The 27,828-nt window shown below is 37.6% G+C and overlaps 1 protein-coding gene across 1 annotated transcript in view; it reads left to right on the top strand.

Annotated features, from left to right (window-relative positions):
• Positions 1 to 27,828, top strand: part of LOC150089224 (furin-like protease 1, isoforms 1/1-X/2) — a 553,478-nt gene that overhangs the window by 322,047 nt on the left and 203,603 nt on the right. The window contains exon 5 of the mRNA XM_090388436.1: positions 10,392 to 10,468. Within this exon, the coding sequence (XP_090244562.1) occupies positions 10,392 to 10,468 (77 nt within the window). The remainder of the gene's footprint in view (positions 1 to 10,391; positions 10,469 to 27,828) is intronic.

The following is a 27,828-nucleotide window of genomic DNA, read 5'->3' as shown; positions in this document are numbered from 1 at the left end:
AAGGTCAGGGAATGACCACCGCATATCCCGGAGCAATATGGCCTATAAATTCCTGCAAGTATTATTTCCTGCAAGTATTAATCCATTCCTGCAAGTATTATTTCACCAACACGATCTGAGCAAACGTTGACATCAGAACTTTTGAAACAGTGATCCGACCAAGGAAAAGAAGAAAAGAAGTCTCACAAGTCATCCCATTTTGCATTCTTGTAATGCCAAAGAACACGAGGTTGGGAATAGCTATGAGATAAAGGCTCCATTGGAGAAGAGACAATCACCAAGTTGTGATCTGAAGTGCCTAAAGGGCCTCTCACTTCGACCATGTACTTAGAAGGGTTGTTTGTGAGAAAAAGATCAAGTGTATTGGCTGTATGATTAGGAATTTCCAGTATTCCTGTAGGTAAATGAACAATCTGTGCAAGATCATTAGTAATTGCAAAAGCTTCAGCATCTCGACCAGCTGGGTCTGTGTGACTAGAAAACTGAAGCCAGCTGGAGTTGTGAACATTAAAATCACCAAGGAAAATTACCTCACTGTTAGGAAAGTTGGACTGGAGAAAGTCAAGTTGCGAATAGAGGAAGTCAAAGAGCTCCAAGTGATTAGTGGAGTTGGGAGAACGGTAGAAACAACAGATGGATTTGATACAATGAGGTAGAGAGATTTTAAGCCAGAGAAGATCAAAGAGAGGGATTCCAAATTGCCAAGTCTCTTACAGGGAATATCAGAATGGACATATGCACAAGTACCACCTTTGAGGCAAAAAGAATCATACAGCAAATAATTTGGGCATCTGAGATGAGCAGTAGTTGAATCAACCGATAACTGAGATTCTGTCAGAAAAAGTACATGGGGTTTGGCAGACTGCAAGTGGAAATGGACATCGTTGAGATTAGAATTGAGACCACATATATTTGTGAAATGAATTAGGAAATGCTTGGAAGGTTTAGATCTTTTCACAGATAAGCTTGCTCTAGTAGTTTGACAATTCATGGTGTATTGAATAGTAAGAAAAAGTGGGTGGGACATGCTGTATGAAGTAATGAAATTTTTGGATATGGCGTACACATGGTAAGAATAAACCCAGATCCTTGACATAACGTGGCCTCGACAATGCTCCCCGCATACACACTACTTGGACTCCCTCCAGTCACTATCTGGCAGAGTAGAGGTAGCAAGATTATACACTAGCTGATCCGGAAGCCTCCTAGAGAGTTACCAATAGGTTCGGTCTGGTGTCCTACTTAGCGGCCGGCCTGTGAACACCGTTTTAGAGCTGTACCCTCGAAATGTAAGGAATATTGGAACTCGCCAATTTGTTCATCATAACCTCAAAAGTCATCAATCATACTGCATGATGGAAGAAATGGGGATGGAGATGGAGCATGCCAGAGGTTGAAAGAGGAAAAAGAAATTCAACAGCTTTACGTATCTTATCAGGAGGCAAGAAAAGCTGTGAAGCTTATAAATACCAACAAATCCACTTATGCCACAGAAGGTAGCAGGGAGATGTTTCATTGGAACTCAAATAAAAATGGCCATTCCTCCAAAAGAGTCATTCACTCCCATTGCACGTTACCTCTTAATCTTAGAAAAACCTACACAAAAAGATCAATCAGCTGGCACTCCCATATTGGTACCTCCCAATGCTCCATAAATAACAAAAGCAATTTCCACAGAAAAGAGCAAGAAAGCTGAAGTGCCTCCTAGTACCCAAGAAAATATGGATGTTGAAGAGAATGAGGTACAAGATGACTCAATCTTGGATTTCCATACTTGGGAACCCATACTTCCCAAACGAGATAAATCCAAGACTGAGAAAAGTAAGCCCTTGGCACCTCGGAAGCCTCCTGATGTACCTACCAAGCCAAAATAATGGCTGAATTCCTACAGTGGAATTTTTGTGGATTCCAATGAAATAATGACGACATCAAGGCCCTTCTGAAAAAGCTTGAGCCAATTTGCTTTTGCTTTCAGGAGACATATTTTAAGGCTAACAAATACGACTATCGTACATAAGGACAGAACTGGAGATGGACCCAAAGGAGGTGGGGGTTGCTATTCTTCTTGGCAACCATACTGCATTTCTACTTATCCCACTCTCCACCAACCTAGAAGCGGTAGCAGTTCGCCTTACAGTAGGGTTTTTACTAACGGTGTGCTCTGTTTATTTGCCACCTGGGCTAACATCTCCTACAGATCTTGATGATCTCATTTTGCAGCTGCCCACCCCTGTCTTACTCTTGGGTGATTTTAATGGATATAACACCTTGTGGCGTATTGCTGACAATAATGGAAGGGGGATGTGTCATAGAGTATGCGCTCACTGACAATGACCCTTTCCTTCTAAATATGGGAACTAACAACTTTTTCCATATTCCTACCCATACGTTCTTTGTTATTGATCTTTCTATATGCTCTCCCTCTCTCCTTCCTTCACTTACTTGGGAGGTAGTGGAGAACCTCTATGGAAGTGATCACTTCCCTGTGATATAACCAGCCTATTTAATGGGAGGCTGTGTTTACCTTTTTAGGTTACCTCTTGGGTGATTTTAATGGATATAACACCTTGTGGCGTATTGCTGACAATAATGGAAGGGGATGTGTTATAGAGCATGGCGCTCACTGACAATGACCTTTTGCTTCTAAATATAGAAACTAACAAATTTTTCTATATGCTCTCTATATCTCCCTCTCTCTCCTTCCTTCACTTACTTGGGAGGTAGAGGAAAACCTCTACGGAAGTGAGGTTTTCCTCTACCTCCCTGTTTATCACAGGGAAGTGATCACTTCCCTGTGATAAACAGCCTACTTAATGGGAGGCTGTGTTTACCTTTTAGGTTGCCATGGTGGAAGGTTGATCAGGCTGACTGGAATGCCTTTCAGTTTCTGGCAGAGTTTAATATTAGTACAATCAGCTAGGAGCCTATCAGTGATGCAGTGGCATACATCAGAGAAAGCATTGTCCGTGCATCAGAAACTACAATTACGAAAACATCTAACCAGTTTCCGTAGTTTCTGAAATCTTGGTGGAATATTGAATGCACAGCAGCAAAAAAGGCACAGAACAAAAGCTTCGGTGATATTCCAAGGATATCCCACCAATGCCAATCTTTTAGCCTTCAAACATGCACATGCAAAAGCACGCTATATTCATCATCAGTGCCAAAAGGGATCATGGATCCACTTTACAGGGGCGCCCTAATAACTCTTGTGCTGTTACACAGATATACCACCACAACAACCTCCAAAACAACAAAAACAACTTCCAAATTTAATCCTACTCACAGACTTTTCTCAATGTTGTCCTGTACCTGTTAAGTATGTCCTAAGATTTCCTGTTCTTAATATTTTTAATATCAACATGTACAATAATATTCTTCTTTTGTGCCCTTTAAAGTTAATAACTGTTCCACAACATCATTCATGAGACTTTCTGCACAATATAGAGTATTTCCAGTTTCCTTGACAACAGAATCACTGATAATAGCTACTTCCTTTGGGACCAGTGAACTTTTTACTGCTATGGATTCTGCTCATGCATGAATGTAGGCTCTGCATTAAGCTCTGCAGCTGAGTGCTTGATGGATCCCACATTCTTATTCCTTTGAGAGCATCAACTCTGTTCAAAAAATGTCTCATATTTGCCCATCATAACAACCAGATTTGAGCTTAATCCACTTACCCTTTTTGCATTGAAATCACATAAGTGCATTCCCTTTGGCTGTATCACATTCTTCTACAGATGGCTTTGCAGACATGCAGACACATTATAAAGCTGATATTTGTAGAACTGCCCTCAGCAGTTCTCCCCAAGCCAAAGCAAGAGCCATTACCACTACTTTGAGCTCCTTGCATTTTTGCTGTAGCCCATGGCAAAGTTTGTTTAAATTTAAATTAAAAATGTCACACTAAACTAAGAGATACGTGAGTACAGTAATAATGCTACACTATTCCTAAGTAATGTGACAGTAGTACATATTAAACTATAAAATTGTATTACATTTTTTTTATACTGTAAAATTATGAAATCATGTTCATATTATTATAAATTTATAGTTTATAGACAATAAAAAAAAGACAATTAATTATATGCTTGTGGAATTACATAAAAGAATATAAATGGTAGTAGTAGTAGTGGCATGTGATGCAAGAAAGCAAGTGTATGAGCTTATGCAGCATCAGCCAAAAAAAAAAAAAAAAAAATCACACCATTCCCTCCAAATGCCTGTCCAGTTCCTCCTTAAATTTATTTAAACTATCAACTTCCACAACGACAGATCGAAGTTTGTTCCAGCAATTAACCACTGGCTGGCTAAAGGCAAATTTCTGCACATCTATTCTACATCTGGCTTTTCTTAATTTGAATTTATGCTCCTTATGTTTGTAATCTGAACAAGTGGAAGGATCTCATCAGAATTCAGCTTGCTCAATCCATTCAGGGCCTCATTCAGATCACCATGCAGGTGTCTAGTCTCCAACCACTGCAATTTGCAGAACTTAAGCCTCTGTTGGTAAGAGGATCCCTTCATTCCCCTCACCAATCTTGTTGCCCTTCTCTGTACACGCTCAAGCAAATCTACATCCTTCCTAAAAATGAGGCCTCCAGACCTGTACGCAGTACTCAAGGCGTGGCCTGATCATTGCCTTATACAGAGGGACAATCACCTCCTTTTCCCTGATAACAAAATTTCTATATATCATTGACAAAACCCCATGCCCTGGCAGCCTGTCTGCATTGCTCAGAAAACTTCAGATCTGACTGCACAATTACTCCCAGGTCTTTTTCATTTTCTACCGCCTTAAGTGTAGTACCACATAGTTGGTACATTTCTCTGGGGGTTACTTCTACCCATATGCAGTACTTTGCATTTGTCAAGGTTAAACTTCAGTTGCCACTTCTTAGCCCATCTGCCCAAATTATCTAGATCCTGTTGCAGTAGCACACTGCCATTGCTGTCATTAACAACCCTGCCAACCTTTGTATCACTGCAAACTTCAACACTAAGCCTAATCATTGATAAATATACAAAACAACAGAGGACCCAACACCGAACCCTGTGGGACTCCACTAATAGTCCATGAAGAGCAGCACCCATTAATTACCACCCTCTGTCTTCTCCCACTCAACCATCCTTTTATCCATTGTAGCAACTTACCTTTAATACCTTAAAGGTGCGTATATATTTCTTATATCTGTTAAATGAGTGCAATGGCAACAAAATTCTCGCCAACTTTGATTATTATTTTTGAGTAATTTCCAGGGATAAGTAAGAAACAGTTTCATCTGCTTTATCAGATAAATGCAAATATTAATTGAATTACTAATTCGAAACAAAAAAATAAGAAACAAATTATTTTAGTAGAATATATATAAATATATATATATATATATATATATATATATATAGTAGTAGTTAATATATAGCAGTTAAGAAGCAAAATAAGCAGAAAAAGGAAAATAACAAAAGTTATAGTATGTCTAATGCTCCAAAATGCACAGTGCAGCAGTAAAGGAAGCAAAAGGATATAAATAATGTGTGGTTTGTAGAATTTATTTATTTAGTTGTGTGTATGTGTGTGTGTGTGTGTGTGTGTGTGTGTGTATATATATATATATATATATATATATTTTTTTTTTTTCCCTCAGTCCCTGTTCATTTTTGCACTAGGTTTTTCAAATTCTTTCACCTGTTTAACCACTACTTCACTTCAACTTTCTACCAACCCTTAAACTTCTCTTAGTTCTGGCACCTTGTGTAATTTCCATTTTCACAGACACTTTATTTATTCTACAAACCACACATCATTTATATATATAGATAAGCATACACTGCTTATTACTGATATTTCCTCACCTAGGAAGAATGAATGGTTTACCTGAAAATTTGCATGCATAACTGTGGTGTATATGGACATAAAAAATTACCATGTGATTATTGCATTAGAACATCCAATAACATTTTGAAATCTGAAGGTCCTATTAAAATGTGTGCAAACATTAGGCAAACAAAACTGAATAAATGACTTTTTGAGAGTGTGTTTAGTGCCTTTAACAGTCCTGAAAATCTAGTAAATTGCCATCTGAGTGATTCAACTCTGTTACATTCTATTCATATCCTTTCCCTTTTCCCAAGCTTATCACTGCTAGTAAACTGATATTGCTTTGATATTCTGTTATTTCCTGAGTAATTTACTATTTATAATTAATTCATTTATTCCTTCAACTTCATAGTTTGCCTTAAATTTGAATCGTGCACCACTACTGTTTTTGAGAGATGTCAAAAGTTAATTATATTTCAACCATAAAACCAAAATACACTCAGTAAATAATAATATACCACTGAAACTACTAATTTGAAATACTCAGTAAATAATAATAAGCAAGCTGAAATGATGTACATAATTAACACTTTACAGTTATTATTTAGCATTTTATGATATACTGTATGATATTCGTGATCAAACAAATTTTAAACTAGAATGTTCATACTATATATGCAGAGCTAGTTCCAGTTAACTGATTGGGTGATGCATGGGGCATTGTGATCCAAAAAGGTGCAAAGTATTCAAAGAAACTGATATACAACAATACCTCACTTAGCATGGCTTCAAACAGCACGGGTTTCACTATAACACAGTTTTCAATTAAGTTTAAGTCGAAAATTTACTGTACATATTAAAACTCATTCAATAGCCTATACACGTACTCTACATATATGCTATATAATATTGGTGTAAATACACCATAGTTAACCCATAAATTTGAACTACATAAGTAGTATAGAAGGCATCATTTTAATTGTATCTCATATTGTGGTTGCCTTTACAACGAGATAGCAGTATTGCACTACTTCAAATAAATAACGCTTCTCTAGTAGAGAAGACTACTGTTATTTATTTTCAGAGGATATCACCACCCAGACGATCGTTTTGAAGCTATTGGGTTTCATCATCAGTGGGCGGGCAGGTACTCTGGTAATGCAACATGCCATCACAGTTGCGAATTTATATCCACAATATGAGAGATGTCAAAGGGTGTTGGTAAAAATATAATTTGAAAATGAAATGCACAAGGCATCTCGTTGTGAAGGCAACCACAATATGAGATACAATTAAAATGATGCCTTCTATACTACTTATGTAGTTCAAATTTATGGATTAACTATGGTGTATTTACACCAATATTATATAGTTAAATACCAAAATCCATAAGAATTATGCCTTGTGCATTTCATTTTCAAATCTACATATATGCTGCATTGTCATAGCCTAGGCATGTGTACATATCTTCTGCGGTGCCAACTCTATTGTCTCTTATGCATGTGCCAATAGCTCCCCTCAGGCAGTTCGCAGCAACATGCAACAGTGTTCAGTATTCTTAATTCCATCTTGATGAGATGACGTGATAGCTTTTTAAACTTTTCATTTCACAATTTATTTTGTTCCCCTTTAAATATGAAACAGTGAATCAAAAAAGTAAAAGTAATGAAAGCAGAGGAGCTACTAAATGTAAATGGCTTACATTAGAAAAAAAAACTAGATATTATCAAGTGCCATGAAGGTGGTGCATCGTATGCTAAAATCGCACGGGAAAATGGAATGAATGAAGCATCAGTGTGAATCATTATTCGTAAGAAGGTTCAGTATAAAGAGCAGGGAATTTCTACAGCATCTTACATGACTTAACAAAGAAGTTCACTATTGATTAATATGGAATGTCTTTTATGTTTATGGATTAACTATGAAAAGAATTCCTTTGAGTCAAAACATCATTCAAGCAAAAGCCATGAACCTTTGTAACATGCTGAAGGAAAAAAGAAGAAAATGAAGAGGAGGAGACTAAAGAAATATTTACAAGCAATCGTGGTTGGTTTTCTGTTTTAAAAATCATGTTGGGCTTTGCAATGTTCGTATCTCAGGTGAAAGTGCAAGCAAAAGTTGCAAACAAAGATGCTGCTGCAAGAAGATTTCTCAGTGAATTGAAAGGCATCATTGAAGAAGGTGACTGACTATAAGGACGAACAAATTTTCAACGTCAACAAAACTGGATTGTTCTGAAAAAAAAAAAAAAAAAAAAAAAAGGCCCAACCTGGATATAAAGCATCAAAAGATCATTTACCACTTTTGTTGGGTGGAAACTCATCTGGGGATTTTAAATTGAAGCCTCTACTTGTGTTCAGAGCAGAAAACCCAGGAGCTGTAAAGGGTTGTGTAAAAAGCACATTGCCTGTAATCCATGCTATCTCTTATTGGCGATCCAATAAGAGATAGCATGGATTACAAGAGAATTGTTTACAGAATGGTTCACAAATTAATTTTGTCCAATGGTTGAACATTACTGCAAAGATGAAGGGATGAAATTCTAAATTTTGTTGCTTTTAGACAATGCACCAGGCTATCCAACTGAATTTTCTGATCTCAATGAAAATGTAAAAATATGCTTTCTTCCACCTAACACAATGTCTCTCTTACAACCCATGGATCAAGGCATATTATCTGCAGCGAACTTTTTCCCAAGTGACTAAAGCTTCAACAGGAGCGGGATCATCTTTACAAACATTTTGGAAAAATTATAACATCAGGAATGCAATCAAAAGTATATCTACATCCTGGCTATAAATCACTGCCAACAACATGCGTACTGTTTGGCTGCATGTTTTGCCCCATTTGGAAAATGATTTCACTGATTTTGAATCGCAAGTTCAGACAATTGCTGAAGACATTGTGAAGATCAGAAAAGACTTGGAATTTGAAACTTTGGACACTGCCAATGTATGTGACTGCATTGAATCACATGCAAATGACTTAGACGGTGTGTGTCTCCTTGAAATTGATGAGCAAACTGCATATGAAGAAGAGGAAAATAATTCTGAATTGGATAATACTGAAGTGGCACCAAAAGAATTTTCAACAGAAGAATTGGAGAAAGTTTTTCAGGGTGTGGGGGGGTTGACATGGTTTGTTTGTTTGTTATTTGGTTTTTAGGAGCATTAGCAACTAAGGCCATATTGCTCTGGGGATATGCGGTGGTCATTCCCTGACCTTTCTGCATCCTCCGTATTTGGTGGGCATGGGCTTGAACCCCGGTCTAATCAAGAAGCGTGTTCATAATGGCCCGCAAGGCAATTATGAATGGAGATCCGAATGTTGAACGTAGCATCAAGGTATGGCAAATTTTACAAGATTGGATTTGATCTTACAAAGACTTAAATGCCGAGAAAAAGAAGAGATGACTTCACCAGACTTTTTCATTATTGAAATACCTAAATAAACAATAAAGCTTTTTTCTCATCTCTCATGATGTTACCTTTTCATAAATAAAATTTTAAATTTTTGCAATATTTTTTAATTAAAATTGTTTTAATTGGCTTCCAAGCACAGATTGTTTATAGATTTATTATAATTTGTTTGTAGACTGTTTCTCTGTTATGAATTCAATTAAAACCCATTATAATTATACCTCAATCGGCACGGTTTCACATAACACGGTACAGTTTTGGTACCAATTATCAGTGCTATGCGGAGTATTGCTGTATATGTTTTGCTTATATTTTTTATCTCTATTATTTATTTTTCTTATTTTTTTAAATAATATATTTGTATTATTTTTATATTTTGTTTAATTTTCTTTCATATAATAAACATTAAAACAATTGTATGCTGTTAGGTTGTATTTGTTTTATATCCCATTTCTGTATTGCATTATCAGTAGCAATAGTATAGTAGGTGGAGACTTTGCCTAATTTACTGTTTTACATGAAGCTAGTGCCATGTAGATGCAACATCGATATTTAAAGTAGGAAAGAACAGAGCCCAAGTTAGGGTTGGCTTATTGTGTATCCTCCTAAACAGTTAACTTGGAATTATCATAATTTAATGGGTGTTTTTCAGGCTGATAGTCGATTTTTTGATGATTATTTTGTTTAAGTGTGTTCAAGTATATCTGAATCTGGAAGCAAAACTGCAGATGACTCAAATATGGAGCTTGAAAAGTGTACATTGTAGATATGAGAGGTATGCTTACATATTTTAAACTAAACGATGAGGCGCCTCCGTAGCCTGGTGGGCAGGAGTAGCAGTGCGTAGCCCGCACTTCTTGATTAGACCGGGGTTCAAGCCTGTGACCACCAAATACAGAGGATGCGGAAAGGTCAGGGAATGACCACCGCATATCCCCGGAGCAATATGGCCTTAGTTGCTAATGCTCCTAAAAAAAAACACAAATAACCAAACTAAACGATGAAAATAATTTTTTTGTCATCTAATGAGGGTAATTTAAATTTAGATAATACCGAGCATTTATACATATGTTTTCTATTGATTTTGCAGTTTTTAGGTAATGTCTGCATCACTTAATTAAGAAACACATTGCATTTCTATTCACTTGTAGGATCCCAATGCTAGTTACGATGTCAATAATCATGATAATGATCCTCAACCTCGATATGACATAATTGATTCAAATAGGTACGTATTCGAATACTTTTATAGTTGAGTTTTAATAATTCTTCCTAACAGGGCCACGTCTAGAGCTTTTCAGGCCCTAGGCATACAAATGAAAGTCGGGTCCCTTCTTATATAAACAAGAATGAGGGTGATATTTGTTAAAAAAAATCACAACTTTTGAAGTTGCGTTAATTTATATTATTAGTTTGAGATTACAAAAAAATATAAAATGAAAATAAAAAATCAATATTAAATTATTTTTATAACTTGAAAATTTTTGTTTTCTAATTTCGACATCTGTAAACTTATTAATAATATCCTCATAAAGAGTTTTTAGAATATCCTTTTCTATATACAGTATTGCCAGCGTGTTAAGCTTTTTTTCCGAAAGAGTACTGTGTAAATAATTTATCAGTTTCAGTGCGGAAATGAATGCTCTCCTTCGTCATTGCTCATTGGTAATGTTAAAGACGATCTTAAAATTATTCCGACATTAGGAAATGTGGATATAATTTTGTTTTCGATTATAAAATTAAATTTTTCAGAAGCAGTGACTACATTCTCAGCCTTACTTAATATATCAAACTATAAAGCTATAGTTTGATACAAACTACAAACTATCAAACATAATTATAAAGAAGAAAAAAAAAAAATTATTTTCATACAAGTAACAAAAAATTTGTGTGAGGAACTCTCCCGCATTGGAAGTAAAACTTCTTACCATCAATGTTCGGGTTGTTTGATGTGTGTTGATTTACAGATAGTGGTTCGACTGCAACTGTATGCGTCAAGCTATGTGTAGACAAACGTTTTCTCCACTCGCGTTGTACTAGTGGTTCGTGAAAAACAATGTATACTTGTGCACAGCTGTGCTGTCGCGTACGTTTCCCCCTGCCACCAAAGTATCGACAAAAGACACCACCCAAATATGACATTGGCGTTGCAATAAGTATTATTATTGGTATATATTTTTTAATTAAATTTAGAAGTCAAAGCCAGTGGATTTATTTATTTCATGCAGTAATGACAAATACCTCTGTGTAGGTCCCTATTTTCAGTGGGCCCTAGGCATGTGCCTATTTTGCCTAGTGGTAAACGCGGCCCTGCTTCCTAAACCTCTAATGTATGTAGCAGTTTTATACAGGAATAACAGTTATACTTTGTTCACTCAGCTAAATTGGAGAAATTTACCTTAATGTATCGTTTATAGACAATAAAAGCAGTTGTAATATTAGATTAAATGTCATAAATTTCCTTTCTAGAGTCATTTATTCTTTGTTGCTAAGTTGTTTTCTGTCTTATGTGATGTAATCAGATAGTATTTTTCAATCTGACAACATTTTGCCTACTATGTATTGTATCAGGGCATCCAATGCTTAGAGAATTTTGAACCCACATATTCTGGAATGATCTTAATTGCAATTTTTAATTTGCTACTTGATAAGGTGTTATTTGGTTTTTAGGAGCATTAGCAACTAAGGCCATATTGCTCCGGGGATATGCGGTGGTCATTCTCTGACCTTTCCACATCCTCTGTATTTGGTGGTCACAGACTCGAACCCCAGTCTAATCAAGAAGCGTGTGCTACGCACTGCTGCTTCTGCCCACCTGGCTATGGAAGCGCCTACTTGATAAGGTGTGTAGTCCTGTTATCTCACAAGATTTTCATTATTTGAGAAAAAAACATAAGTTAAATTCTAAGTTAAGTCGAACTTTTCTCCATGGTTTTTGCACTTAGCAAGAAAATCTATTCAGCCTCTAAAAGTGGTTGGTTGGCAGAATTTTAAGATTTTTCAACAAGATTTAACTACAGCAGGCCCCCGTTATAACGCGGTTCGGTTTACGCTGATTCGCTATAATGCTATTCTTATATTATAATCCATATCTGACTATAACACTGTCATAGATCACTATAACGCTCTTTTACAGATTGAATTTTTGGCATATTTAACGAAATCGTTTCATTTGATGGAGTTGATAGCTTGAAAATGAATAGCAAAACAGCATTAAGACGTTTCCCACGCCGACTTGAGAAATTTTCTCGCACGCTAATTTAATTGCAGTACAGTGACTTGTTACGTAGTTCTGAGATCGACATTTTAAAAAATTATCAAGTATATTGCAATTTTCTAGTTTTGAAACGAATCGATTCCGGTCAACGACAAGCGGATGTGTGCCATAATTTAGGACTTGCAACTTTAACTGTAAGAACAATTATAAAAAAATAAAGAATTAATTTTAGCAGCGGGAAAGATATCTGTTCCACTGCAAGCAACTAGGGCTAGGCCAGCTATTAGAATTGAAATGGAAACACTTTAAGTAATTTTATTGAAGATAATATCCAATGCAGAATTCAGTTAAGTTAAATATTATTAAAAAAAAAAAAAAAAGAGAGAGAGATTAGCCAATATGATTATCTGAAGAAAACTCACCTAAAAAAAAAAAAAAAAAAAAAAAAAAAATGTGGAACCATTTAAAACTGGTAAGGGCTGGTTGAATAGATTTAAAATCCAGGGAGAAGCCGAGTGCAGATCAAGGAGCCGAAACTTTCAAAAAAGAACTTGTTAAAATTATTGAAGAGGGGTATTATGTGTTATACTTCTCAACAAGTTTTTAACATAGATGAAGCAGGACTTTTGTGGAAACGAATGCCTAAAAGAAGTTTCATATTGAAAGAAGAAAAAACATGCCAGGTTTCAAAGCAGCGAAGGATCGGTTGACTTTATTGTTGGGTGGTAATTGTTGGGAGGGCAAAAGTTCAACCCAAAATCGACACATTTTTCATGATTAAATTCATCAATTAAATTAAATCAATTTAGATCAATTAAATTCATGATTTTAATTGGAAGTAAGTTTAATTTTTATACGTAAATAGTTACCACACAATTATATATGTATGCAATGCAGAATATTTTATATGTACAAATATTTGAATATTAAATATTTTGACCGACATTTGTGCATCTTTTCGCTACCGTTTATTATTGATTAGGAAATATCCTATGGCACCGACAGCAACTCACAAATATATATGTTACCTTATGGGAATGCAGCGCTCGTTTAGCGCGGATTCACTTAGCGCTCTGTTTTTGCAGAACGAATTATCAGCGTTAAGCGGGGGTCACCTGTATTGGTATTATAACAGAAAAAAGCTTTTTTTTAATAAATTATTAAAAAACTTTCAAATAAATTGTAATATTTTTATAATAACACAGAATTTGAGTCAGTCATATTCCAATGTTTACCTTGCATGGTTACAAGTAATGAAGTTGCAGCTTCAAGCCTGTATTCTGTGACAAAAAAATGCAGAGAGTACTGTGACTGTGGCACAGAAAATCTAGCTACCATTAATCACTCAGTAAGTGTGCAGTCATGACGAATTTTTAAATTCTTGTGACTTTACTAATCTAGAGAATAAATGGATATTTATTTATTTAAACCGAAATGCAAGGAGTATATTACTTCCATACTCTGCATGGGAATAAAGATTGAGGAGACAGAAGATACTTGTTGATGTTAGATTTGAATTACTTGAGATTTTAACTTTTAGAAACACACACGAAGGGAGGTTTCTCCAAAGAATAGAAATGAAAGGGATAAATGAAAAAGAGTAAAATTAGTTCTGTGAGTTTGGAGTTGGACAGTAAATGGATGTTGAATAGTTGAACCAAGTGGACTGGTTCAACTAATCTTCATCTTGGTCAGAAGATGTGCAAATGTAACTCTAATTCACAAAAGGGGGATCGAAAGGTCACATGAGTAATTACAGACCTGTTAGCTTAAGTTCTGTTCCAGGGAAGATAATGGAGTCACTGGTTAAAGAAGTAAGGCAGGAATATCTCTATAGGAATATGGTCACAGCATGGATTTTTTTAATGGACAATCTTGTCTGACCAATCTGATTGAATACTATGGTGCAGTAACAAAGGAACTGGATGCAAAAAATAATTTTGATATCATATACAGTGGAGCCTCGACTTACAATGACATCGACATCCAATATTCTCAGAAACCGATATACCTTCCATACGATCGTTTATTTTAAGGACTGATGATATTTGCAGGTACTGATGGCTTTCTGATATTTGCAGGTACTGATGGCTTTCTGATATAACTAGAACGATACATGGGTGAAAATTTTCAGGCACAAGGCACACGGAACATCACTCGTACGATTGCTCTCAACCAATTAGCATCTCTTTTTTTTATTGTTCAACACATGCCGAACAGAACATCACTCGTACGATTGTTTGAGATCTATGATGATCCATCATAGATCTGAAACTTAAAACTCCATCAACCAGTGGCAGTGCTGTGCACTTTGAAGACTTTAAAGCCAGCAGAGACTGGTTTGAGCGCTTCAAAAAAAGGGCAAATATCAAAAGTGTTGAAAGGCATGGGGATGCATCCCGCACTAATTTTTAATGCTGATAAAAAAGCAGCTGAGACCTTTAAAATTGAATTCCAGTAATTCGTTGATTGGGAGGGTATCTTCCCCAGCAGATTTTTAACATTGATGAAACAGGCCTCTTCTGGAAGCGAATGCCCAGGAGAACAGACATCACTAAGGATGAGGCTAGTTTACCTGGGCATAAGCCTATGAAAGATAGGCTCACTCTCCTGTTGGGTGCCAATGCCTCTTGATATTTTTAGCTGAAGCCTTTGCTTGTGTCTCACTCTAGCACCCCTACAGTATTTAAACAAAAGGTCGACAAAGGCATGCTGGGAGTGTTTCAGCACAGTAATAAGAAGGCATGGGTTACAAGATATGTCTTCAATGAATGGGAGCTTGAAGTTTTCTGTTCTTCAGTGAAGAGTTATCTTGAGAAAAATATGCTTCTTGTGAAGGCACTGCTCCTGCTGGATAATGTGCCAGGCCATGATCCCAACCTTGTTCAATCTCTTGAGGCGCAATTTGACTTTGTTCAAGTAAAATTTTTGCCACCCAACATAACTCCTCTTCTTCAACCAATGACCAGCAAGTGATTGCAAACTTCAAGAAAATCTACACCACTAAAATGTTTGCAAGTTGCTTTGCAGCGACCTCTTGTGAAAATTCTGTCACCTTCAAAGATTTTTGGAGGTTGAAGTTCAACATGCTGGATTGTGTAAGGCTGATTGTAAGTTGTTGGAATGATGTTTCCACCAGGTGCTTAAATTCAGACTTGAAAAATACCTGGCCTTTAATAACATTGATGGATTTGAAGATGATAGTGTTTTGACAAATGATATTGTTACTCTTGGTAAATCAGTGGGTCTGGAGGTTGGCGAAGAGGATGTAGAGGACCTTATTGGTGCTCATCGGCATTAGCTAACAGCAGAGGAGCTACAAGAGTTGAAGAAAATTATGGAGAGTGACACTGTATAGGAAGAGGAAGAAAAAGACACCAGAAAGTGTCAGCTGAAGAGTTGAAGACTGTCATTTGTTGTTATTGTTGGGAGCATTTAAGTGAAGTGGTAAAAAAAAACAACCCGACATTGAAACACTGAACTCATGCAAAATGGAATACAAAGTCATTTCTTACTTCAGGAAGCTACAAAAAAAAAGTCATAAAAAACAGTCCACTTTGGACAGTTTTTTGCCAGTAGCAACAAAAGACCGAAAAGATACATGATATAGTCCCACCACCACCACTACACCACCGTTGATTTCATCAGCTCTGAACTTGAAGTCTAAGATAAATGCTAAATTATTGTTTGTTTTTTATTTTAAGATATTTTATGACTGAGTTTGGAATATTTATAAAACACTAAAAATGAAGCATAACATGTAAGAAAGACCTATTTTATGTGTTGTTGGGGAATGAATTACAGGAAATGAATGTATTATTGGTTTCAACTTACAATATTTTCAACATACAATTGGTTTTACAAAACTAATTACCATCAGGTGTTGGCCCCCACTGTACTTGAATTTCAGGAAAGCTTTTGATTCAGTTGCACACAAAAGATTGCTCTACAAATTAGAGTAGTGTGGCATTGTGGGAAAGTTTGTGCTTTGGATAAGGGGATGGTTGATTGGAAGAAGACAGAGAGTGGTTATTAATGGACACTGTGTCTTCATCCATTAATGTTATTAGTGGAGTCCCCCAGGGTTCAGTACTGCACCCAATGTTGTTTTCTATATTTATTGATGATATTGATGAAGGTATGTCGGGCTTAATGTCTAAGTTTGCATAACCACAGGGGCTCACATCTGGTGAGTATGGGCTTGGCATATCTAGGGTCCTGAGCTTGATATCATCATTCTTCTCTTTCTTGGTGATTCCCTTCTACTTTTGTCTCTCTCTCTCTCTCTCTCTCTCTCTCTCTCTCTCTCTCTCTCTCTCTCTCTCTCTCTCTCTCTCTCTCTCTCTCTCTCGGGGTAACTCGGAGATTTTTTTTTTTTTTTTTCAGGCTTTCTTGCACCATGTAGCTAATAATAATACTGAGTACGCTCGTAGATACGACTAAGTAGCCAGGAAATACATCAGAAGCTAGTGAGGAAATATCAGTTGACCATACTACAATGAACCGCAGGCAGTACTAGAGACCCCAATCCACAATCTGTACTGGGACCGTGCCATAATAACGGATAAGACCATCCCACACAACAGACCGGACATAGCTCTTGTGGACAAGATAGAAAAGGTTATCTACCTGATTGACATAGCGGTGCCTAACACTAGCAATGTCCAGAAAACCCATGAGGAAAAAATTAGGAAGTACACAAATCTCAGACATAAGGTCAAGGAGATGTGGCATATGCAAGAAGTATCGATCATCCCAATCATCGTGTCAACCACCGGTATGGTGCCAAAGACTCTACATAGCAGCCTAGCAGCAGTAGGTCTCCCAGAGAACACCTACAAGGAACTCCAGAAAGTCACAATCCTGAACACCTGTAGGATAGTGAGAGAGTTCCTTGACCAACAGTAACACCAGACATTACAACCACCCTGTGTACTTGATAGCAGTACCTGTCACGGAGTGGAATCCCCCTATCAGGGAGAAATAATATAAGAGCAACAATAATAATACAAAGATAGGCAGGGTGGTTAATGACAGTAATCAGGGTAAACTACTGTAACAATGTCTTGAAAAATTAGGCAGATGGGCTGAGAAATGGTAGATGAAATTTAACATTGACAAATACAAGGCACTACATGTGATAGCAGTAATTCTGGATTAACATACCAACCATGTGGTACTACACTCAGGTCAGGGGAAAATTAAAAAGTCTTGGAGGTAACTGTAGAGTCAAATATAACAAAAGGTCTAATTTAATTTGTTATTTTTTTCTTTGTAATCATGTGAAGGCAGGAATGCCAATATGAAGCCCCTGGCATTCCTGCCATGAAGGGTAAATTGTATACATCCTTTTGTACACAATAAAGATTATATATATATATATATGTATTCACTTATCAGAAAGTGAATGTAACAGGGACTAACACTGTATCATGAAATTGGAGTATCATATTGAGTTGTAACTTGTTGCAACGTGTTTAATGATTCATCTAGATATAGTAACATATCAATCATGTTTATCTGCAAACATTCTGAATTTACATGAATTGAATAGAAGCTGTTTATGTGTTTCTTTGCATTTTAAAATGAGTGAGTTTACTGAGCAGGTAATTTGCACCAAATTTTATTTCAGATTAGGGCGAAGTGGGAAATATGAAGGTATATCCAAAAGTACCCGGACTGCACTGATTAAAAAAAAAAAAAGAAAAAAAAAAGCCTTGCTTTTGTTACTGATCATGGTTATCCCCTTCATAATGGTCCCCTTATGAGTTTTTTGCCACGGTTGGAAACACTGCTGTAATTAATATTTTGGAATTGCATGCACGACTCTCTGTAATTATTCTTCAGTTTCTGGGATGTCCTGGAAACTATGCTGTTTTAGCTGTGATTTCATTTTTGAAAACAAGAAATCACAAGGAACCAAATCAGGTGAGTAATGAAGGTGGATGACAACCACCATGATTTTATCACCCAAAAATCACTGCACAGAGATAGCAGTGTGTGGGAGCATTGTCATGGTGAAACAGGCAGTCATTGTTCTGCCATCGTTCAGGACTTTTTTGGCATACCTTTTCTGTAAGGCACTTCAAAACATCCAGGTAATAGTGCTAGTTAACTGTTTGGCCTTCAGGCATAAATTCATAATGAACCAAGCCCTTTTCGAAGAAGACCACCAACATGCTTTTGTTGCTGCACCTGACTTGCCTCGCTTTCTTTGGACATGGAGATGTTTCGAATTTCTACTGAGATGACTGCCGTTTCGTTTTTCAGGGTTTTGTAATGTGCTTGTGCCAAGAGAGATTAGAAGTCAGGGTAATTAGCATTTAGCATTAGCATTAGTAGAGGCATTTGATGCAAGAAAGCAAGCTTATGCAGCATCAGCCAAAAAAAAAAAAAAAAACCCCACTTCCACTTCACCCCTCTGTTCGTTCAAAATACCTGTCCAGCTGAGCCTTAAACTTATTTAGGCTATCAACCTCCACCACAAGGGATGGGAGTCTGTTCCATCAACCAACCACCCGCTGGCTAAAGGCAAATTTCCGCACGTCTATCCTACATCTGTCTTTCCTCAATTTGAATTTATGCCCTCTCAGGTGATTTTTCTGAGCTAGAGGAAGAATCCCATTAGCATTGAGCATGCTTAAACCATTCAAGGCTTTATACACCTCTATCAGATCACCTCGCTGGTGCCTAGTCTCCAGACACTGTAATTTGCAAAACTTAAGCCTTTCTTCGTAAGAGCACCCCTTTGTTCCATTCACTAATCTTGTTGCCCTTCTCTGTACTCGTTCCAGCAGCTCTACATCCTTCTTGAAATGAGGCCTCCAGACCTGTATACAGTACTCTAGGTGTGGCCTGACCATTGCCTTATACAATGGAATAATCACCTCCTTATCCCTGCTGGAAAAATTCCTGTATATCATTGACAATACTCCATGAGCTACTCTTGCAGCCCGTCTGCACTGCTCAGAGAACTTCATATCTGCCTGCACAACCACCCCCAAGTCCCTTTCATTCTCTACCACTGTCAGTGTAGTACCATAGTGTTGATACGTTGCTCTGGGGTTGCTGTTTCCCATGTGTAGTACTTTACATTTGTCAATGTTAAACTTCATTTGCCACCTCTCAGCCCATCTGCTCAACCTTTCCAGATCCTGTTGCAGCAGCATAGTGTCAGTAGTGTCCTTGACAACCCTGCCAACCTTTGTATCATCTGCAAACTTGGACATTAAGCTTGATATACCATCATCAATATCATTTGTGAATACAGAAAACAATAATGGACCCAACACTGAGCCCTGAGGGACTCCACTAATAACATTAGTCCACGATGAGCAGTGTCCATTGATTACCACTCTCTGTCTTCTCCCGCTCAACCACCCCTTTATCCATAGCAGCAATTTGCCTCCAATGTCACACTGCTCCAATTTGTGTAGCAGTCTTCCATGTGCAACAGTATCAAAAGCCTTTCTAAGATCCAAGTATATAATATCAAAGTTATTCCGTGCATCCAGTTATTTTGTGACTGCATCACAGTATCCAATCAAATTGGTCAGGCAAGACTTCCCCTTAACAAAACCATGCTGTGTCTGAGCTATAACTGAAGTCTTGTCTAAATGATCCTGCAGTGCTTCTTTAACCAGTGCCTCCATTAATTTTCCTGGAACAGAAGTTAAGCTCACAGGTCTATAATTACTTGTGTCAGCGTTTGATCCTCCTTTGTGAATTGGGGTCACATTTGCACATTTCTTCCAGTCTATGGGTACCTCCCCTGAGTCCAAGGAAGCTCTCATAATTATAGCCAAGGGTTTGCTTACTTCCTTTGCTGCCTCCTTTAATATAACTGGATAGATCCCATCCACCCCGGGTGCCTTTCTTGTGTTTATCTTCAACAGTTTCTCCTCCATTTTACTCCCAGTTATTTGTAGCAGTAGGCCCACATTTTGTCTCCTGTTATAACTCTTGAAGTAAGTTTTGATTATTTCTGATTTCATCCAACAGTTCCTGACAAACACACACATGCCTCTGTTTCTACAAGGATGGGATATACCTAAACAGAAAGGTTGCAAGAATATTTACTGATGCTCTCAAGGCAGTGTTAGGTGGGTCGGAAAACTGCTAGCTTTGGGGGATACAAGGACTAATAGATTAACAGTAGCCACTGGCAGAGGTGAAAGTGATTCTTGCACTGCTTCTATTGGAATGAGCAGCAGCCTGGAAAACAAGTTGCAGGATATTTCAGAGACTGCTGGGAGTCATTGCGGTACAAGTAAACACATGGGTTGTATTAAGGTAGCTAAATATAGGAACAGGTGCATGTATACCTGCATGTACACTAATTCTAGGAGTTTGGTAAATAAATTTGATGAATTTGAGGTATTGCTCAAAACATCAAAGGCGGATATTGTTGGGATATCAGAGACGTGGTGTCACACAGATATAAGGAATGCAGAAATGGAATTTGGGGAGTACAATGTGTACAGGAAGGATAGACAGGATAGGAAGGGAGGAGGGGTTATGTTATTAGTTAAGAAACACATAAAATCCAAGGAAGTGAAGCCAGTCGACATCGCTGGACAGTGCAGTGTTGAGTCAGTTTGATGTGACATAAGCATTGGGAGATCAAAATTGAGAGTAGGAGTGTGCTATAGGCCTAATGACTCTGATGAGTATAATAATAAACTGTATAGGGAAAGAGAGTGGGTCAGTAAATCAGAGATTCTTATAATGGGGGATTTTAATTTCCTAGATATTGACTGGAATTTGTGGGTTGGTCATTCACACACTAGCAATGCTTTTGTGGATTTATTTGGCTGATTTTCTAAATGATCAGCATGTTCGGGAGGCAACTAGAGAGAGTAATACTCTTGATCTGATTATCAGTAGTGATTCTTTATGCATTAAGAATCTGAAGATAAAGGAACCACTGGGTGGCTGTGATCACAGTGTGCTGAAGTGAGATTTACTCAAAGAGGTAACTACCATTAGGGGTAAAGGGAAGGATTTTTGCTTTCGTAAAGGCGACTACGATGGTCTGAGACAGTATTTAAATTCTATACAGTGGAACCAACTGATGATGTTACCAACAGCAAATTCAAAATGGGAAGCATTCAAAGAACTTATCTTGGAAGCTACTAGGCTTTACATACAAACTAAGAAATATTTTTCAAGGTTTAGGCCTAAATGGATGTCAGATGAACTAATTGAGACATATGGCAGAGAAGAAAAATGCATGGGATACATATAAATTAACATGTGACACAGAAGCCTATGATAGGTATAAGCTGGTCTGTAACCAAGTTACAAACGAGGTTAGGCAGGCGAAGGTAGATTACGAGAAATCTTTGGCAAATGATGCAAAGAAAAACAGCAAACAGTTCTTTACTTATGTAAACTCTAGAAAGAAGGGGATGAATCAGATTGGTCCCCCTGATATCAATAGTTCAACTGTTGATGATCCTGCTCAGGATCATCAACAGGACCATCAGAGGTGTATTCAACTCTGGCAGGAAGCTAGATAATCTTGTAATAACTGAGAGTAAAGTGGAGGAGAAATTGGTGAAGATAAACACAAGAAAGGCACCTGGGGTGGATGGGATTTATCCAGTTATATTAAAGGAGGCAGCAAAGGAAGTAAGCAAACCCTTAGCCATAATTATGAGAGCTTTCTTGAACTCAAGTGAGGTATCGATAGACTGGAGATGTGCAAATGTGACCCCAATTCACAAAGGGTTTCAAAGGCTGACACAAGTAATTATAGACCTGTGAGTTTAACTTCTGTTCCTGGAAAATTAATGGAGGCACTGGTTAAAGAAACACTGCAGGATCATCTATTCAAGACTTCAGTTATAGCTCAGACACAGCATGGTTTTGTTAAGGGAAAGTCTTGCCTGACCAATTTGATTGGATACTGTGATGCAGTCACAAAATAACTGGATGCAGGGAATAACTTTGATATTATTTATTTGGATCTTAGAAAGGCTTTTGATACTGTTGCACATGGAAGACTGCTGCACAAATTGGAGCAATGTGGCATTGGAGGCAAATTGCTGCTATGGATAAAGGGGTGGTTGAGGGGGAGAAGACAGAGAGTGGTAATTAATGGACACTGCTCATCGTGGACTAATGTTATTACTGGAGTCCCTCAGGGTTCAGTGTTGGGTCCATTGTTGTTTTCTGTATTTATAAATGATATTGATGATGGTATATCAAACTTAATGTCCAAGTTTGCAGATGATACAAAGGTTGGCAGGGTTGTTAAGGACACTACTGATGCTACTCTGCTGCAACAGGATCTGGAAAGGTTGAGCAGATGGGCTGAGAGGTGGCAAATGAAGTTTAACATTGACAAGTGTAAAGTACTACATATGGGAAACAGTAACACCAGAGCAATGTATCAACTCTGTGGTACTACACTGACAGTGGTAGAGAATGAAAAGGACCTGGGGGTAATTGTGCAGGTAGATATGAAGTTCTCTGAGCAATGCAGACGGGCTGCAAGAGTAGCTCATGGTGTCTTGTCAATGATATATAGGAAATTTTCTAGCAGGGATAAGGAGGTGATTATTCCCTTGTCCACACCTTGAACGAGTACAGAGAAGGGCAACAAGATTCGTGAATGGAACAAAGGATTGCTTTTATAAAAAAGGCTTAAATTTTGCAAATTACAGTGTCTGGAGACTAGGCACCGGCAAGGTGATCTGATAGAGGTGTATAAAGCCTTGAATGGTTTGAGCATGCTCAATGCCGATGGGATTTTTCCTCTTGCTCAGAACAATCACTTGAGAGGGCATAAATTCAGATTGAGGAAAGACAGATGTGCTGAAATTTGCCTTTAGCCAGCGGGTAGTTGGTTGGTGGAACATACTTTCATCCCTTGTTGTGGAAGTTGATAGCCTAAATAAATTTAAGGCTCAGCTGGACAGGTATTTCGAATGAACAGATGGGTGAAATGGAAGTGTTTTTTTTTTTTTTTTGGTTGATGCTGCATAAGCTTGCTTTCTTCCATCATATGCCTCTACTAATGCTAATGCTTCTCAGTCAGCAACCCAGGCACTAACATTGCAAAGATGTGCTGCATATTCAATTCCTGTGTTAAAATGCATTGACATGTTCCGTAAGAGAGTTCTAGCCTCTCAGTAATATCGGAAATGGTTTTTCATTGGTCTTCATTGATGGTTTGGTGACGTTCTCCTCATTTTCACTTGTGTGACCTTTCAGTGGGCAATCTTAATGCCCACAGTCCTCAACTGATGTTCTGCCATGTGTGAATTGCAAGAACCACTCAAATGTTTGTGTTCTCCCCATGGCATTGTCACCAAAAGCTGTTTTGAGCATCTCGTACATTTTTCATGCTGTCTTCCCCTGTTTGAAGCAAAATTTCACACAAATTGCGTTGTTCTTTCAAATCAGCCATTTCACGAATAAATAAAATCACCAGTTGTACTTAACAAGCACCATAAAAAACAACTATAGTGATGCAACACAGCTGGCTATAGCGGTGAAATTCACCAGATTGACTTGGGAAATACTGACATAGCAGCATCTAGTGGCAGAATGCTCTACTATTTGTAGTTCATGTCAAGGCTGCCAGTCCGGGAACTTTCGTATATGCCCTCATATGCCCATGAAATATTAAAAACAGCCTTTAGAAAAGATGCTGCGTGTGTCATTAAAACTCTTTTTAGTGGCTCACAATGATAAAGACCATTTGTTTGTCGAAGGTGATCCTAGCTATTACCAACCTCCAACTTCAAAAGATAGTAATTCAGTTTTTAATGTTTGCGATGTGATTAAGATCATTGTTTTACCTCAATTCTCAGTGTTGCTAGTGAAATTGTTATTTCTTATGGGATGTGTCTCAGTCAATTTTAGACCTGCTATTTATGTAGAGAGGAACAATTTCTTTCCTTCTAAAATTCCACAGAAAAAAAAAAAAAAACTTCAGTTAATGTGTAAACCAATCCAGATTGTGATTAATAAGTCATATCAAAGAGAAACAATTCAGTTAAATAATCAAAATGGCAAGATTCTTTACTAATACAGTCGAAGCTCTTTTTAGAGACTAGCCCCCCTTCCCCCGGAGTGAAAAAAAAGGTTGCTATATTGAAAGGAGGACATTATATCAATAGTTCATAAAATCAGAAAAAGAACCAAGGAAACTTTGAACATTTAATGTAATTCTATTAATACAGTATAATGCATAGTATTAAATAAGAAAATGAAGATTGTACATTTTGCATTGATTGTACAGTGTAGTAAGAGTAATTTATAAATTATGTATGCACAGTAATACTAGATGCAATAGCACATATGTGCAATATCTACGTATATGTGTTCAAACTTACATATATATCCGACCCCAGGTGCTAAGTGATTTATTAGTGACTAAGTGATTCCCAGCAACTTATAGAGCTTTCTGATAAATAATAGCAGTTTATTTAATTTTCATACCCCCCTCCTTTTATTTTAATAAAACAGCTTTACCTTACAATTAGCAAGTGAAGGCACAGGAAGGAAACCCGCCTTTCTTTTTTTTTCTCTTATTCTCACTTTTACTAATCTAACTAACATAGTAGCCTTTTGGTCACTAAGTGGCACTGCTCTTACTTCCATGTGGCAGGGCTGGAAACCTGGGAGCGGTAAGTAACACTCCCAGGGCCAAAAGAGCAAACATGAGTAGTAAAACAACTACTCCTACAGGTCTTCAAGAGAAAGCCCTACCTAGTAATGATACAGAAACAAAGACAAAGAGACAGAAGACAGATATGTACCCACCAAAAATACCAACATACTTTTGTCATACATGTGACAGGAGACTAAGCATTAGGATGTATTTTTCTGTTTGTCATCAAAAAAACAATGTCAGGTCTAGTAGGATCTTCCAAGTCAGTTCGATGCCTTAGATCCGGAGAAATACTAGTGGAAACAGAAAATCCTAAACACTCTCAGAAGCTGTTAGTAACAACTATTTTTGGATGAATAACAGTAGTTGTAAAACCACACAGCACACTGAATTCTTTTGGCCCCGGGTGCCAAGCATTTCCGTGGCCAAGTGATTATTAGGCATATATCGAGCATTTTTCTTCCCAGCGACTAAGTTTTCCTTTGTTTTCTCTTGCAGTTATTAAAATTTTCTGTTAAATAGCTCTAATTTCTTATAAGAAATAAGAAGAGAGCCCAGAAGAAGGAAATCACCTTTTTCTTTAATTTGGATAGATTTACTAATCGTACTAACTCTAAGCTTGGCCACAAAACAGCACTGCTCCTGCCTCCCCGTGGCGGGGGCGGTAAGGAGAAACCACCAGGGTGAAAAGGAGCCATTATGGATAAAAATAATTATCCACTGTTAGAGCCTTAGAGCTCCAGAACAGACATTTATATTAACCATGACCCCAATCATGACTTAGAAAATGATCATCCAAAGAGACAGAAGACTAATCAGATGGAGCAACCCTGCCCATCATTTTTAATTTTCCACGCCCTTACTAGTCATCCAATGAGCAAACTGTCTCCCTTCGTAATACAAAAACATCTCAAAGATATTGCAGGATCTCCTAAGACTGTCAAGAGATTGCAATCAGGAGACCTGCTAGTGGAAACTACGAACTACAGCCATTCAGAGAAACTCTTACAGTTAACAAACTTTGCGGGCATTCTGGTAAAAATATCTCTTCACACGACCCTAAATTCATCTAAGGGTGTCATATCCAGTTGGGACCTGTTAAATGTCACAGAGAAAGAAATTACCCAAGAGCTCCAGGGACAAAATGTAATTCAAGCCAAATGTATAATGACTAAAAAAGATAATCAACTTATACCAACCAGAAACATTATTCTCACATTCAATACGCCCAACTTACCCTCCTCTGTAAAAGCAGGTTATTTACTTTGCTGTATCCGCCCGTACATTCCCAATCCTTTAAGATGTTTTAAATGTCAAAAGTATGGCCACTCACAAACTGTATGCAGAGGAGTTCCTGTCTGCCCCAACTGTGGTTCCTTGGATCACATACAAAGTGACTGTACGACTACAAAAATGACCTGTCCAAATTGCAAAGGTGATCATCCTGCCTTTTCCAGAACTTGAAGCAAGAAGACTAGTGGCACCTACTATGAACAAAAATATTTTTTATGCTAATGCAGTTAAAAAATACCAAACAGTCTCTACTCTAACTGATGTCACAGTTTCTACTAATAATTCAATTTCAGATTGGGCTAGAGCTGTCTGTTTGTTGTTTGTTATTTGATTTTTAGGAGCATTAGCAACTAAGGCCATATTGCTCCGGGATATGCGGTGGTCATTCCCTGACCTTTCCGCATCCTCCGTATTTGGTGGTGACGGGCTCGAACCCCGATCAAGAAGCGTGTGCTACGCACTGCTGCTCCTTCCCACCTGGCTACGGAGGCACCTAGAACTGTCCTCTCTGAGGAAAAACCAAATGTGCTTAAACAACAACCCAAACTCTCAGACTAAGCAAATAATGCTCCTTTTACAATACCAGCAGAATCTCCTCCTCCAATGAGTGCTACCACACCATGTATTACAAATTCAAATATAATGAAAAATATTCAATACACAACCATGAACACAGATGGCACATCTATACAGGAAGATCCAATTTTAGAAATTCATGCCAAAGAAGAAGAAATGGACACTGGTCAGCCAGTTTTCCTAAAAAAAAACAAACAAAAATTGGAACGTCATAAGCCAGTCACCTTCAAAAAAGCAGTCAGATACATCTCCAACAATTAAACACCAATAATGACCTTTATTGTACAATGGAACTGCAGAGGTTTTCATTGCAACACAGATGATATCCATAATCTAATTAACCATTATTCTCCAGTTGCTCTTTGTCTTCAAGAAACTTACTTAACCTCGCCAATTTCTCCTTCGATAAAGAACTACTGCCTTTATCGAAGTGATTGCAATACAGCAAATGCTGCCCACGGTGGTGTAGCAATCCTGATAAATTCAAAGATCCCAACCAAGCATATCCCACTTCAAACTGAAATAGTAGTTGTTGTTGTTCGTATAACTCTCCATATTGCAATAACACTAGTCTCAATCTACTTATAGCCAAACCATACTTGTTGTTTAAAAGAACTTGAAGACCTCTTCACACAGATACCTCCACCTCTCTCTATAATAGGGGACTTTAATGGGTAAAACCCCCTATGGGGCGCTTCTAAATTAGATACACGGGGTCGACTCATTGAAAGCCTTTTAGATGCACTAAACCTTGCCATACTGAATACTGGCTCACACACTCACATTCAGCTCCCAACTGGACATATGTCAGCAATAGATCTCATTTGTACTTCAGTACTGGTCCCAACCATAGAGTAGTTTGTTATAAATGATCCTA

This window comes from Mastigoproctus giganteus, chromosome 2 (genome assembly GCF_048544385.1).
Source record: "Mastigoproctus giganteus isolate SK-2022 chromosome 2, ASM4854438v1, whole genome shotgun sequence".
Classification (NCBI taxonomy): Eukaryota; Metazoa; Arthropoda; class Arachnida; order Uropygi; family Thelyphonidae; genus Mastigoproctus; species Mastigoproctus giganteus.
This window is presented reverse-complemented; position numbering and strand designations above follow the sequence as displayed.